Source organism: Amblyraja radiata, chromosome 6 (assembly GCF_010909765.2).
Source record: "Amblyraja radiata isolate CabotCenter1 chromosome 6, sAmbRad1.1.pri, whole genome shotgun sequence".
Taxonomy (NCBI): domain Eukaryota; kingdom Metazoa; phylum Chordata; class Chondrichthyes; order Rajiformes; family Rajidae; genus Amblyraja; species Amblyraja radiata.
This window is the reverse complement of record NC_045961.1, coordinates 29,999,424-30,016,395: the sequence shown is the minus strand read 5'-3', so window position 1 is coordinate 30,016,395 and position 16,972 is coordinate 29,999,424. Positions and strand designations below refer to the sequence as shown.

General features: G+C 43.3%; 1 protein-coding gene across 2 annotated transcripts in view; it reads right to left on the bottom strand.

The window, feature by feature from the left end:
• Positions 1–16,972, bottom strand: part of slc36a4 (solute carrier family 36 member 4) — a 290,588-nt gene that overhangs the window by 199,499 nt on the left and 74,117 nt on the right. The window contains exon 10 of one of the 2 annotated variants that reach the window (XM_033022427.1): positions 14,907–15,302. The exons of the other annotated variant lie outside the window; for it this stretch is intronic. Within the exon in view, the coding sequence (XP_032878318.1) occupies positions 15,287–15,302 (16 nt within the window). The 3' untranslated portion in view covers positions 14,907–15,286. Of the gene's footprint in view, positions 1–14,906; positions 15,303–16,972 lie in introns of those variants that run through there. 2 annotated transcript variants of the gene reach the window in all.

The following is a 16,972-nucleotide window of genomic DNA, read 5'->3' as shown; positions in this document are numbered from 1 at the left end:
TCACCTCTGTGCTAAATGTCCTATTCCTCATTTTAAGACCGAGACTGCTGATTCTAATCTTCTTTGCCCAAGAAGAATCTACCCACATCAATCTTGTCAAGGTCACTTTGCACTTCGAGTGCTTTAATTAGGTCACTTCTTGTTCTTCTAAACTCTAGAGAATAGAGGATTATTCTGCTCATTCTATCCCCGAATGACAGATCTGCCATTTTAGGAACCGGTCTGATGAACCTTCACTCCTCCTCCTCTATACCTACTTTAGTTCAGGCTAAGTAACCAAAACTGCACACAATATACCAGATGTGGTCCCACTGAGGCTCGATATAATATTAGCAATCACAACCAAAAAATATATAGATTAATAACTACTGGCTATTCTTACTTGTTTACAGAATTGCCTCAAATCATTTAAGATCAATCTTTAGAGGGAGAAAAGTTTTCATCTCTTTTCCGATACACTCCAAAATATAAAATCTTGCAAGTTTATTATTCTGTACTCATCTGCTCAATAACAGGAGTTCAATAATTTATTAAATGGAAAATAAAAATATTTTTCACACAAAGAATGGTGGACATCTGAAACTTAGTGCCTGATAAGATGAAACGGAACACTGCATCAAAAATATAATATATACAGATGAGTAATTGAGGCGTCATCATTTACAAGATTACAGAACAATTATATAACATGACTCAATGAGGACATCTTTTTCCAATGCAGTGCACTGCATTTGCTACTCGCAACGTGGTGGCCTCTTCACAGAAGTAATCAAATGTAGATGGAGTTACCGCATCGTGAGGCACCTGCCTTGACACTGTTGATGCCACTTTAATTCTCCATTCCATTCCTACCTGTCTGTGATCTTCTGCACTGACATAGAGAGGTATCACCTGTTCTTCCATCTCTGCACCCATTTCCCCTTTCCAGTTCTCCTCCCCCAACTAAACAAGTTGAGTGTTTCCGTCTGGAAACATTGCCCATCTGTTCCCTCCCCAGATGCTGCCTGACCAACGGAGCTCCTCCAGCACCTTGTGTTTTGTTCAGGACTCCAGCATCTTCTGTCTCTTGTGTCTACAAATAATTAATACTTCTATGTAATTGGATATTTTACAGCCGTTTGGGTGTGAAGAATGTTTAATTATTATTCCAGTTTGAAATCTTAAAAGCTATCAAAATCTTTATAAGTGAGCTCAACTTATTCAAAAGTCAGTTAAATAAAATTTATGAAGATAAATGCCAATCTGGTCATCTGTAATACTGCACATTGTAAACAATTTGGGAATTGCATCTCATTAAAATAAACGTGTTCAAGCTCTTAAGTGTCAATTTATACTGTTGAATTTCTGTATATTATGTAAATTCCTTTGCAAACTAGATGGGATTATTTCCATTTGATGACAGACAACCATTCCAGCATTTGCAGGACGAATGATCATGCATCAAAGAGGTATTGAATCACCTTGTAAATAATTCAAATTTAACTTTAAAAGAAGATTTTTTACCATTATGTAACTGTGGTTATCCTTCACAGTCTGCTTTTTCTTCTCCCGAAACCATAACCATATCCTCAGGCTCTCTGTACACTTTGGATTAATTTATCAACATGATGCCTTAAATAATTGCTAAAGTAACTGCTGAGTTACTCCAGCGGTTTGGAGTATGTCTTTATGTCTTATTTTTGCCTAACTGACCTCGTTAAAATCTGAAAACACTGCCCAATAATGTGTAGGAAGGAACTGCAGATGCTGGTTTAAACCGAAGATAGACACGAAAAGCTGGAGTAACTCAGCGGGTCCAGCGGGTCTCTGGAGAAAAGGAATAGGTGACATTTCAGGTCGAGACCCTTCAGGTCGAGACCCTTCTTCAGACCAATAATGTATCACCTGGCAAAGGAAGCACTTTAGTCTGGAAAAAGATAATGCAACAGCGATGCACATTTTATCAAATTATGATCAGAAATAAACAATTGTTGCAACCTCCACTCATACAGCATGGAAACAGGCCCTTCGGCCCAACTAGCCCATCAACCAAGATGCCCCATCTCCACTAGTCCCACCTACTTGCATTTGGCGAATATCCTATTAAACATTTCCTGTAACCATTACTGAAAACAGCATTCTATTAATGCCACTGATTGACTGCCATGACACAGATGCCTGAAAGATTCATTCAAGATGCCTTTCCTTCATCTTTACTCAGACATTTCCCCAATGATGGCTGAGCTGAGTTTCTGATCAGAAAAGTGCTAGCACACAAACATATTCTGCATAAGGTCATGTGATAGTAGAATTAGGCCATTCAACCCATCAAATCTATTCTGCCATTCAATCATGGCTGATCTATCTCTCCCTCCAAACCCCATTCTCCTGCTATCTCCCCATGACCTCTGACACCTGTATTAATCAAGAATCTATCTATCCCTGCCTTGAAAATATCTACTGACGACGTCCACAGCCTTCTGTGGCAAAGAATTCCACAGATCCCCATTAAAGATGGCGCCTGCCTGTGGTGACATTTTGTCAACAGCTCAACAGAAGAGAATTATTTATAGCTTCACTCGACTCACCTGGATCAGAGAAATGGCAGAAATCAGTGCCGTAACGGACAAGCTGCTTGTGCACTTGAAGGCACTAGCGATATCGCGATCTCCCGCAGCTGGGGGAGCCACCGACTGTAAGCGAACCTTCAATCGCTGGAAAACACCCGACCCGACTGAGGATCACAGGTACAGTACCTGGAAACACCAGGAAGACCTCCAGAGCCGACGGGCAGGATCTCCCTGGAGCAATGGGGCTGGAGCTGCCAACTGTGAGGGAACCCCCGATCACAATGGAGCTGGAGCTGCAGTCTGCAAGGGAATCCCCGTTCCAGCGCAGTTTCGCAGAAACAACAGGTACAGTAAGCACAACACCTGGAGGAGGCCACCATTGTGTCCGGAAACGTGGCCGACGGGCAGGACTTCAGGTCAGACTGAAGCGCAGGGGACTTTGACCCCCTCTCCCTACCATCCTACTGGCCAATGTACAGTCCCTTGAAAATAAAGTGGAGGACTTAAGAGCAAGGCTGCTTTACCAAAGGGAGCTGAGGGAATTAGATTAGATTAGATTAGATTAGATTCGTTTTATTGTCATTCAGACCTTTCGGTCTGAACGAAATTTTGTTTCCCTGCAGTCATACACAGAATGCTCTGTGTTCTGTTTCACAGAGACATGGCTCACCCCCAGCTCCCCAGACTCAGCAGTCCAGCCTGAAGGGTTCTCCATCCTTCGCATGGACTGTACACTGGCATCTGGGAAAGGGAGAGGAGGGGGCGTCTGCCTCATGGTCAACTCTGCGTGGTGCTCAGGCGTATCAGACCTATCTAACTCCTGGTCTCCACACCTGGAACACCTGGATGTGAAGTGCCGTCCCTTCTACCTACCGAGGGAAGTCACCTCTATCATCCTGATGGCGGTCTATTTCCCACCCCAGGCTGATGTCCACCTGGCACTGGGGGAGGCATTTACCACCATAGCCGGGGACTTCAACAAAGCAAACCTGAAGAAATCGCTCCCTAACTTCCAACAACATGTCTCCTGTAGCACCAGAGGACCAAACACCCTCGACCACTGCTACACGACCATCAAAGACCTTATCGTTCTATCCCTCGCCCTCACTGCAGTAAATCCGACCATTCTGCGGTGCTGTTTCTTGCTGCCTACAAGCAGCAATTGAAGAGCGCACCCTTATAGGTGAGGACTGTACAGAGTTGGTCAGGGGGGCAGAGGAACAAATCCAGGACTGTTTGGAGTCTGTAGACTGGGCAATGTTCAGGGACTCGGCAACGGACCTGAATGAATACGCCACAGACTTCATAAAGAAATGTGTGGAGGACTGCATCCCCTCAAAAACCTTCCGAGTGTTTCCTAACCAGAAGCCTTGGATGAACCATGAGATCCGCACTCTTCTGAAGTCCTGATGCCGGGCATTCAGGTCTGGAGATACAGCGGTCTACAAGAAGTTCAGATATACGACCATGGTAAGGCCTTTAAAAAGGACAAAAGGGACCTGCTCCAAGCTGGAGGATGAGACGGTTGTTCGGCAACTGTGGCAGGGCTTGAATGCCATCACCTTCCTACAAGGCAAAATCAGGAGGCAGCTCAATTGTCAGCGAAGCATCACTCCCTGACGAGCTCAATAGGTTTTACGCACGCTTTGATAGGGAGAACACTGACATGCCTCCCCGAGCCCCCATTCGCCGTGATGGTATTTCAGTTACAGTCACCGAGGCCGACGTCAGAAGATCCTTCAGAGGGGTGAACCCTCGGACAGCGTCTGGACCTGATGGTATACCAGATCGTGTTCTCAAAACCTTTGCAGACCAACTGGATGGAGTTTTATGGACATTTTCAACCTCTCACTTCTGAGGTCTGAGGGTCCCACCTGCTTTAAAAGGGCATCAATAATACCGATGCCCAAGAAGAGCAAGGTGACTTGCCTCAATGACTATCGACCAGTGGCACTAACGTCTGTGGTGATGAAGTGCTTTGAGAGGTTGATTATGACGCATATCAACTCCTACCTCGACAAGAACCTCGATCCACTGCAGATCGCTTACCGCCACAACAGATTAACAGTGGATGCGATCTCACTGCCTCTCCACTCCGCTCTGGACCACTTGGACAACAAAAACTCATATGTCAGACTGTTATTCATTGACTACAGCTCGGCATTTAATACAATCATCCCCTCCAAGCTGGCTACCAAGCTCTCAGATCTGGGTCTCTGCGCATCCCTCTGCAATTGGATCCTCGACTTCCTCATCCACAGACCAGTCTGTCCGTATTGGTGGAAATGTGTCATCCTCGATAACAATCAGCACGGGAGCACCTCAAGGCTCCGTGCTCAGCCCCCTGCTGTACTCACTCTATACTCATGACTGTGTAGCCGGACATAGTGCAAACTCCATCATCAAGTTCGCTGACGACACCACTGTTGTGGGACGAATCATTGATGGTGACAAGTCAGAGTATAGAAGTGAGATCGACCGATTGATCAAATGGTGCCAGCACAATAACCTGGCTCTCAACACCAGCAGAACTAAGGAACTGATTGTGGACTTTGGAAGGTGTAGGATAGGGACCCACAATCCCTTTTATATCAACGTGACGATGGTGGAAAGGGTCAAGAACTTCAAATTCCTGGGCGTGCACATTTCCGAAGATCTTTCCTGGTCCCAGCACACTGATGCAATTATAAAGAAAGCACATCAGCGCCTCTACTTCCTGAGAAGATTACGGAGAGTCGGTATGTCAAAGAGGACTCTCTCAAACGTCTACAGTAGAGAGAATGCAGACTGGTTGCATCATGGCTTGGTTCGGCAACTTGAGCGTCCAGGAGCGGAAAAGAATGCAGAAAGTTGTGACCACTGCCCAGTAGTCCATCATCGGCTCTCACCTCCCCACCATCGAAGGGATCTATCTCAGTCACTGCCTCAAAAAGGTAGCCCGCATCATCAAGGACCCACACCATCCTGGCCACACACTCATCTCTCCGCTGCCATCAGGTAGAAGGCACAGAAGCGTGAAATCTGGTACATTCAGTTTCAGGAACAGCTGCTTCCCCACAGCCATCAGGCTATTAAACTTGCCGTCAAACAAACTCTGAACTATGTGTTCAAGGAACTGCAGATGCTGGAAGATCGAAGGTACACAAAAATGCTGGAGAAACTCAGCGGGTGCAGCAGCATCTATGGGGCGAAGGAAATAGGCGACGTTTCGGGCCGAAACCCTTCTTCAGACTGATGGGGGGTGGGGGGGGAGAAGGAAGGAAAAAGGGAGGAGGAGGAGCCCGAGGGCAGGGGGATGGGAGGAGACAGCTCGAGGGTTAAGGAAGGGGAGGAGACAGCAAGGGCTAGCAAAACTGGGAGAATTCAATGTTCATGCCATCCGGACGCAAGCAACCCAGGCGGAATATGAGGTGCTGTTCCTCCAATTTCCGGTGTTGCTCACTCTGGCAATGGAGGAGACCCAGGACAGAGAGGTCGGATTGGGAATGGGAGGGGGAGTTGAAGTGCTGAGCCACCGGGAGTTCAGGTAGGTTATTGCGGACTGAGCGGAGGTGTTCGGCGAAACGATCGCCCAACCTCCGCTTAGTCTCCCCGATGTAAATCAGCTGACATTTAGAGCAGCGGATGCAGTAGATGAGGTTGGAGGAGATACAGGTGAAGCTTTGTCGCACCTGGAACGACTGCTTGGGTCCTTGAATGGAGTCGAGGGGGGAGGTGAAGGGACAGGTGTTGCATTTCTTGCGGTTGCAACGGAAAGTGCCCGGGGAGGGGGTGGTACGGGAGGGAAGGGAAGAATTGACAAGGGAGTTGCGGAGGGAGCAGTCTTTGCGGAAGGCAGACATAGGGGGAGATGGGAAGATGTGGCGAGTGGTGGGGTCACGTTGGAGGTGGCGGAAATGGCGGAGGATTATTTGTTGTATTTGCCGGCTGGTGGGGTGAAAGGTGAGGACTAGGGGGACTCTGCCCTTGTTGCGAGTGCGGGGATGGGGAGAGAGAGCAGTGTTGCGGGGTATGGATGAGACCCTGGTGCGAGCCTCATCTATGGTTGCGGAGGGGAATCCCCGTTCCCTGAAGAACGAGGACATTTCCGATGCCCTGGTGTGGAACGTCTCATCCTGGGAGCAGTTGCGGCGTAGGCGGAGGAATTGGGAGTAGGGGATGGAGTCTTTACAGGGGGCAGGGTGGGAAGACGTGTAGTCCAGATAGCCATGTGAGTCAGTTGGTTTGTAGTGTATGTCGGTCAGAAGTCTGTCCCCTGCGATGGAGATGGTGAGGTCAAGGAATGGTAGGGAAGTGTCGGAAATGGTCCAGGTGTATTGGAGTGCCGGATGGAAGTTGGTGGTGAAGTGGATGAAGTCAGTCAGTTGTGTGTGGGTGCAGGAGGTGGCCCCAAAGCAGTCGTCAATGTAACAGAGGTAGAGGTCGGGGATGGGGCCCTGGTACGTATTGAACAAGGATTGTTCAACGTACCCGACAAAGAGGCAGGCGTAGCTGGGGCCCATGCGTGTGCCCATAGCTACGCCTTGTGGCGTGTGCCCTAATAGCCTATTGCACTTCATCTGTTTATTTATGTGTATATATATATGGTCTATGCTATATAGACACACTGAACTGTTCTGTATTTATGCTTACAATATTCTGTTGTGCTGCAGCAAGCAAGAATGTCATTGTCCTATCTGGGACACATGACAATAAACTCTCTTGACTTGACTTGAGATTCACCACCCTCTGACTAAAGAATTTTCTCCTCATCTCCATCCTAAAAGAACATTATTAGGAATTATGAGGCTATGACCTCTAGTCCTAGACTCTCCCACTAGTGGAAACATCCTCTCCACATCCACTATATCCAAGCCTTTCACTATATGTATGTTTCAATGAGGTGTCCCCTCATTCTTCTAAACTCCAGCGAGTACAGGCATCTGCAACACTATGCTTAGAGATGCTGTGCAATATCTGCTAGCTTCACCAATGGCAGCAGTAGTCATACTTATGATACCATATTTACCAGGGCCCATGAGAGTAAAACTAATGGAAAAGACATCCAAAGTGTACTTTAAATCCCATTTGCAAAATCCAGTATGATGATTAAAAGTAAAAAGTGAAAAAAATGTACAATGTGTTAATTATGCCTTTCATTTGGACATGAAAATACTGTAGGCAGCAATTACATGATACAACCATCAGTGGAATGTTTTTCATATTTTTGTAGATAAATATACCAATGCAGCGCAAAACGGAGGAATCCACTTGCCACGCAGAGGAACCCTGTATAGGCAGTGAGTTGAAACTGTGCCCATAAATGTAGAAATATAACTACTATTATCCACCCATACTTTGTGCCTTCTCCATTCTGAACAGTGTGGCCTTAAATTCAAGTTAACTGGTGGACTGAAAATACACATCAAACTTACAAAATGGTGGACAGCCTCCTAAACCCTAGAACTAACGTTGAAGTTGAATGACATAATCGTCCTTTGCTTTTTAAAAATTATTATCCATAGGTTGACCTATATTGATGATGCCAGTTATTCATTGGTGACCCCAGAGTGTAGCTGGCAAGATCAGCTCTGGAGACACACACTCAGGGAGAGCAGGTCCCAGATGCTGAATCCTGCATCTTCTGGCTCTTGAGACTCGATCCCATCAGTGGTTTTCATCGTTAATACTGGCCCTTTTGGTCAAAGCACACCAGCCTGTTATGACCTGGGCACCAGGCTCAGCTCTCTCTTTGTCAGTTGAAGTGAGCTCTAAGTGAGCAGCTAGGTGGAGGAGCAGCTCAGGAGATTTAAAAACCAGGTGTCTATGTCCGGGAGTATCTGTTCCAAGTGTGGTATAAATGGAAGGCAGGAACCAGCAGAGCGGCTGTTTAGGAAGAGGCTCTTTGTTGAGATAAAGTGCTGTGTTTGGGGGCAAGTAAAGAGGTTTTGAGAGGCAGTAGCTTGGTGCTGTTTGTCATCCATTTCAACCTACTGCTGTTTATACACAATACACAATCTATATATTACTAAAAGTCTGTTCTTGACCGGTTTTGGCCATCTGTGCTGCGATTTACGAGAGAATGCCGCCACCTACGGCCGTCATTTTTGGCCACCTTGCTCAGAGCCCCCCTCCGCCGCATGTGTGCCGAGGATTTTTCCCGTCGATTAAAAATGACAGAGATATTAATGTTTTTACAAAATTCCCCATTCTCTCTGCTGCCCCCGCTGGCGGCAGGGACTATAAAACCAGGAAGTGGTGTGCCTCAATAACTCTTCAAGATGGAGGAAGGCAGAGGGTCACGTTTCTCTGAGCTGTGAATAACACTGAACACATGTCTACTCAAATGTAAGTGCCCTTAGTGGTTCTAAAATGCTTGCAGAATGTGTCTATTGGTTCTAAAGCTTGCAAAAAAATGTCTATTGGTTCTAAAGCTTGCAAAAATAATGTCTATTGGTTCTAAAGCTTGCAAAAAATGTCTATTGGTTCTAAAGCTTGCAAAAAAATGTCTATTGGTTCTAAAGCTTGCAAAAATGTCTATTGGTTCTAAGCTTGCAAAAATATGTCTATTGGTTCTAAAGCTGGCAAAAAGATCTCTATTGGTTCTAAAGCTGGCAAAAATATGTCTATAGGTTCTAAAGCTGGCAAAAATATGTCTATAGGTTTTAAAGCTGGCAAAAATATGTCTATTGGTTCTAAAGCTTGCAATAAAATGTCTATTGGTTCTAAAGCTTGCAACAAAAATGTCTATTGGTTCTAAAGCTTGCAAAAAAAATGCCTATTGGTTCTAAAGCTTGCAAAAAAAATGTCTATTGGTTCTAAAGCTTGCAAAAAAAATGTCTATTGGTTCTAAAGCTTGCAAAAAAATGTCTATTGGTTCTAAAGCATGCAAAAAAATTGTCCATTGGTTCTAAAGCTTGCAAAAAATGTCTATTGGTTCTAAAGCTTGCAAAAAGTGTCTCTATTGGTTCTAACGCTTGCAAAAAGTGTCTCTATTGGTTCTAAAGTTTGCAAAGTGTCTCTATTGGTTCTAAAGCTTGCAAAAAAATGACCATTGGTTCTAAAGCTTGCAAAAAAATGACCATTGGTTCTAAAGCTTGCAAAAAATGACTATTGGTTCTAAAATGCTTGCAAAAAAATGTTTATTGGTTCTAAAATGCTTGCAAAAAAATGTCTATTGGTTCTAAAAAGCTTGCAAAAAAATGACTATTGCTTCTAAAGCTTGCAAAAAAATGACTATTGGTTCTAAAGCTTGCAAAAAATGTCTATTGGTTCTAAAGCTTGCAAAACATGTCTATTGGTTCTAAAGCTTGCAAAAATAATGTCTATTGGTTCTAAATCTTGCAAAAAAGTGTCTATTGGTTCTAAATCTTGCAAAAAGTGTCTATTGGTTCTAAATCTTGCAAAAAAATGTCTATTGGTTCTAAAGCTTGCAAAAAGTGTCTCTGTTGGTTCTAAAGCTTGCAAAAAATGTCTATTGGTTCTAAAGCTTGCAAAAAATGTCTATTGGTTCTAAAGCTTGCAAAAAAATGTCTATTGGTTCTAAAGCTTGCAAAAAAATGTCTATTGGTTCTAAGCTTGCAAAAATATGTCTATTGGTTCTAAAGCTGGCAAAAATATCTCTATTGGTTCTAAAGCTGGCAAAAATATGTCTATAGGTTCTAAAGCTGGCAAAAATATGTCTATAGGGTTTAAAGCTGGCAAAAATATGTCTATTGGTTCTAAAGCTTGCAAAAAAAATGTCTATTGGTTCTAAAGCTTGCAACAAAAATGTCTATTGGTTCTAAAGCTTGCAAAAAAAATGCCTATTGGTTCTAAAGCTTGCAAAAAAAATGTCTATTGGATCTAAAGCTTGCAAAAAAATGTCTATTGGTTCTAAAGCTTGCAAAAAAAATGTCTATTGGTTCTAAAGCTTGCAAAAAATGTCTATTGGTTCTAAAGCTTGCAAAAAAATGACTATTGGTTCTAAAGCTTGCAAAAAAATGTCTATTGGTTCTAAAGCTTGCAAAAAATGTCTATTGGTTCTAAAATGATTCATACCAGCGCTCCAGAAAGGGGTTATAAAACCCGGAAATGTGGGTGTGGCTCAGTCTCTGCAAGATGGAGGAGGGAGAGGTCACGATTCGCTGTCTTTAGTGGCTTTGCACCCTACTTCAAATGGTATGAAACTGCACTTGAATTTGGTGGTCTTGCATCCTGCTAGAAGTGGTAAGAAACTGCACTTGAATTTGGTGGCCTTATACCCTGCTTGAAATAGAATTTCAAGGATTAGCCGTGAGTCAACTACCAGCCCACCAGCCGTGAGTGAGTTGCCAGCACAACAGGCTTGATCGGAGTACCGCAAGGTTCGATTTTAGGGCCCTCTTTATTCAACATCTACATGCTCCCACTAGGGCAAATCATGCGATATAATAATATTGACCACCACTGCTATGCCGATGACACTCAAATCTATGTAGCGCTATCACCAAATGACTATCGCCCCATAGATCTGTTATGCCAGTGCATTGAGCAAGTCAAAGACTGGATGTGCCAAAATTTTCTCCAACTAAATAAGGACAAAACGGAGATAATTGTTTTTGGTGCTAAAAAAGAAAGGCTTAAAGTAACCCAACACCTTCACTCTCTGTCTCTGAAAACTTCAAACAAAGCCAGAAATCTTGGGGTCATTATGGATTCAGATTTAAATTTCGACAGTCACATCAAATCAGTAACAAAATCGGCCTACTATCACCTCAAAAACATAGCAAGATTAAGAGGACTCATGTCAGCTCAAGATTTAGAAAAACTTGTACATGCCTTTATTAATAGTAGGCTAGATTATTGCAACGGTCTCCTTGCAGGTCTTCCAAAAAAAACTGTCAGGCAGCTACAGCTTGTTCAGAACGCTGTTGCTAGAGTTCTAACAAAGACCAAAAAATTTGAGCATATTACACCAATTCTTAAATCCTTACATTGGCTCCCTGTATGTCAGAGAATTGATTTTAAAATCCTGCTGCTCACCTATAAATCACTACATGGTTTAGGGCCAAAGTATATCACTGACATGCTTCCACTATATAAGCCTTCTAGACCGCTAAGATCTTCTGAAACCAATCTGCTAGTGATTCCCAGAGTAAATACAAAACATGGGAAAGCAGGATTTAGTTACTATGCAACAAATAGCTGGAATAAACTTCCTGAAGATTTAAGACTTGCCTCAACTTTGACCACTTTTAAAACAACTGAAAACTTTTATGTTTACTTTAGCTTTCAGCTAAATCTTAACTACATTGCACTTTTAACTTTTGCATTTTTATAATGCATTTTTAATTTTGCTTTTCTTTTCTTTTAGTTCTTCTATTTTATTTAATTTTATTATTTCATTTATTGTATGACATGTTTTTATGTGAAGCACTTTGAGTCTGCCTCGTGTATGAAATGTGCTATATAAATAAAGTTGCCTTGCCTTGCCTTGCCTTGATTGACTGAGACGCCAGCCCAAGAATCCATTTGGCGCACAATTTGCATACTAGCCCTCTGGAAACCAGTCCCTTCAGCCCACAACACCCATACTAGCGCTCCAGAAAGCCCCCCCCCCCCCAACTGGCCACCAATATTAGAATTGGTGGAGAGGTGGAATATTGTGTTGGATGACCAGCCCTCCTGTGTGATGCTGGGACCCAACGGGTCCCACTTAGTCTAGTACACAATACAATTTATTTGTCACTTGAACCTCATAGAGGCTCAAATGAAATGTTGTTTCTGCAGTCATACACACAAGAAAAAAAGACCCAAGACACAACACAATTTACACAGACATCCATCACAGCGCATCTCCTCCTCGCTGTGATGGAAGGCAAAAAAACTTATCTCTCCCCTGCACTCCCCATTCCCCTCCCGATGTCAGAGTCAAAGCCCCCGCGGGCGATGGCAATTGTCCCACGGCCATTAACGCCGCGCGGGGTGATGCAAGGCCCTGCTCCGGGTCTTGTTGTTGGAGCCCCCGGCGGGCGCTAGCAAAGTCCCGCAGCCGTTGAAGCCGCGCCGGGCGATGATGTAAGGCCCCGCTCCAGGTACTCCTCGACCCTGCGACTCGGGCGGGTGAAGTCGCCGTTGCGGAAGCCCCGAAAAGCGGTCTCCCACCAGGGACCCACGGGCTCCCGGTGTCACTTCCCACCGGACCTGCGGTAAGCCTCCGAATCCCCGGGGTCGTTCCTGCCGGAGGCCGCTCCACGTTGCAGCCCCAATGACAACGGAGACCCGACAGGGAAAAGGTCGGGTTCTCCGTGCAGGGGAAAGATTTTAAAAGTTTCCCCCCCCCCCCCCACACCCCATCAAAAATAAATAAAAACTACATTAAAACGGGACAAAAAATAACAAAAAGACAGACGGACTACAGAGGCCGCTGCGACGTGATCTTTGTGATCTAATGATTTAGATGAGAATGGACAAAGAGCGAGCAGTAAGTTTATTGATGGCACTAAAATCATGAACAATGAGGGTGGATATCATGAATTACTGTGGCATTTTGATCAGCTGGTCAAGTGGGCCGAGGAATGAAAAATGGAGCTTAATGCAAGTAGGTGTGAGGTCTTGCATTTTGCAGTCATACCAGGACTATAACAGCTTTGGGGAGTCATAGAGTGATACAGTGTGGAAACAGGCCCTTCGGCCCAACTTGTCTACACCAGGCAACATGTACCAGCTATACTAGTCCCAACTGCCTGCATTTGGTCCATATCCCTCCAAACCTGTCCTATCCATGTACGTGTCTAAATGTTTCTTAAACGTTGGGATAGTCCCAGCCTCCTCTGGCAGCTTGTTCGATACACACACCACCCTTTGTGTGAAAACGTTACTCCCTCAGATTCCTATCAATCTTTTCCCCTTCACCTTAAACCTATGTCCTCAATTCACCTACTCATAAGATCATAAGTGGTAGTATAATTTGGCCATTCGGCCCATCAATCCCATTCTCCTGCCTTTTCTCCATAACCTGTAACACCCTGGGCAAGACCCTACGCATCTACCCGATCTATTCCTCTCATAATTTTATACACTTCTATAAGATTACCCCTCATCCTCTGGCGCTCCAAGGAATGGATTGTTATAGAACAGAGGCATCTAGGAGTACAGGTTCACAGTTCCCCAAAAGATAGAGTGGTGAAGATGGCTTTTGGAATGCTGGTCTTCATCAGTCAGTATGCAAGTTGGTACGTTATGCTACAGTTGCACGTTGTTGGCGAGGCCGTACTTGGAGCTTGCTCGGTCTCCCCGTGACCTATTTGGGTTTTCTCCGGGATCACCGATTTCCTTCCACACTCCAAAGATAATTTTGTAGACTAATTGGCATGACATAATTGTAAATTGTCCCTAATGTGTGTTGGATAGTGTAAGTGTGCGGGGATCACTGGTCGGCGAGGACTCGGTGGGCCGAAGGGCCTGTTTTCGCGCTGTATCTCTAAACTAAACTACAAAGATGAGGTGTACCTTTGTAGTTTAGCAAGGAACAGAATGAAAGAAAGATATCTATATATCTGCAAACCTTGCAACCACTTCTGGAGGTAGAAGTAAACTTTGAAGTTGCATGTAATATTGCTCCATATAACCTGCCATGTTTCATGCTGCTCTGACAACCCAGGTGTTAGATAGGCAGAAATAAAGTCTTCAAAACTCACTTGAAATAAAAGGTTTCTGAATGTGTAATATTTCACCACATGGCTCATTGACAAGCAATGTTAAAAGCTCTCCGAACATCTCTATGCCATGCTTGACGGTCGGTACCATTGTAAATTATATAAAAAGTTGATCATATAACAAATGGCTTTTTGTTCAAATTTCCAAAGCTGAAAATAACTGAACTCTTACTGTAATCAGAGGTTAAGTGGCTACCACGCTGCAAACTGCTGATTTCATCTGAGATAGTTACAGTTCTTCCCAATACATTGCATTGCTTTGCCAGATCCAGTTATAGAGTTCCTAATTAAAATGACTTATCTGGCAAACAATTTTAATCTTTTCAATGGCAAAAGATCAACAGTAAATTCAGCCAACATTAACATCACATGGGATGTTAGACAGTATATTTTACATGGGATTGGTACAATAACCTTGTATATTTTTTTTATACACACACATATATACACATACATACAATCAGTTGTATCAATGCTTATGAGCCTTTTAATAATTATGATGTTTATAGGATCAATATTTACAATATATGATTAAATGTCTTTCTTTCAAAATGCTGGGAACCAAAGCCAAGTTTATTCAAAGCCAAGTTTATTCGTCACATACACATACGAGATGTGCAGTGAAATGAAAAAAAAACCACTGTTAAAAAAAGTGCCTGTAATTTCTAACCCCGAGTAATGAGGAAAAAACTCACAAATCTCAGATATTCCATCGTTACTTTAATTTAAGGATTATATAATCCATGGTAGAGAAAGCAAATACAACATAAGCTCCAATAAATAGATATCCATAACAGAGGTAAAAACATAATAGTTTCTCTACTTTTATCTACATTCACAGAATGTGGGTAACAAATGTTGGTGCAATATCTTCCTCATGTGCTGGCAATCCAAAAAGAGCTCAATAACCCAATGCAACGCTGATAACTCATAAAAAGGTGGAACTATCTTGTCTGAGGGAGCAGCAGCAGTGGTACAAGAGGGACTGGATACCATTACCATCCAAGAATCATAACGCAGCCAGGAAGACGTCATCTCAATTGCAGGATCCTCCAAAGGCCACTTCACAAAAAGATGACGTCATCCCTCACTAAACCTGGAAAACATGAATGGACACATCAGGCACATGGGTCAGGAGCCATCCTCTCAACCCTTCACAGACCTCACCCAACATCCTACCAATGCTGCACCTGCAACAGAATGATATGATGAGGCAGTATCGTGGGGGTTTAAACTCTGGATACTGCTGGATTTGACATACTCTAGACGTGTTTCTGGAATGGGCAACTTAAGATATTACAATGCCTTACCATCTCTCAATATAAAACAAAATACGTATAGAGGTGCTATGTGTGGGGACAAGGGTTCTATGTATTGAAAAAGATAGATCCTGACTGTCTGAAGCTAGATATGGAGACCTCTTTGCTGGCTTGTGCAGTGTTACCCAATCTCACGTGGCATTTCTCTAAGACACACATAAAACAGCGAAGGCCAAGCGTTTCCCTGCTAATTATGGTGGGTTAGCTAATCACAAATGTATGGTAATGTATCCAGCATTTTGGCTGCTTTTAAACTCTGCCATGAAGCATAACATAGCCATGAATATGTATATTCATTGCCCTTGTACATTCAAGACCCTGGAATTTCACCTTCATCTGTGTATCTCTGCCCAAGCATAACCGCTCCCCCTTACTTCTAACACATGAGATGTCACAAACGCATAACACATCTCATTTTTATATTACGGAATCTCCATCTATCCAGGTGTGACAGCCTTTGTTCTGTTGCTAATCTAGTCTCGTCAAATGTTGCGGGCTCAAATACAACAGATAAACATGTATCATCTAGCACACAGGCATAACCCGCACAGAAGCAGCTGCACCGTGAGAGGTACCACTTTTTAAATCATCTATCAAGATGCCTCGTCTGCTGTGTCAAGTAGATATTAAAAATTCAACAGTATTATCTCAAGGTAAAATACACTCCTGACTAGATAAGTTCTGGAAATGTACGTTAAAGATGGTAATCTTTCTGGTGTCTAAGCCAACACTGTCCCTGAATGCGTGAAACAAATTACCTTCACTATTTATCTCACTGCTGTATGCTCTGTTTTCCGTCACTGTTCTGGCAGTGATTAACACATTATGAAAGAGACACTACAAGTGCAAATTTTATCTACACAATGGCAAAGATGCTATCAGAATGCTAAATCAAGACAACATCCATGTGCTCATTTAAATATAATAGATTCCATGTTAATATTCAAGAAATTATGAAGTCTAACAGTTACCCAGCCAATATTCAACTTCAAACACTAGAAAAATAGCTTTATAGACGTGTCGAAATTGGCTGAGATAAATGACAGAAACCTCAAAACATGCTGAAGATGTGACAAGGCAAGTTGCTTTAGATATAATAATTTTGCTCAGCAGGGACAAAGAAAATAAAAATTCAAAAAAATTGAACTGGTATATTTAGCTCGCCCTATGGAAAAATGCACAGAAGCAAAGCTAATTCCAGCATAAATTTTAGAAAAAGATGCGGTAAGGTCTTGTGCTGTGTTATATGGATTGAACGTAGAAAGTTCGGACATAACAAGAGCTTTCGACTTTGAGATGTCTTGCTTACAGAACCATAGATCTTTAAAATATATGCTCTCCCTTTTTTGCAGGACGAAATTTTATTTTATGGTGATGAGAAAGCAGCAATGCAATTAATTTCATTTCCATGAATCCGTACCACTGGATTCAGACAAGGAAGGTTGCA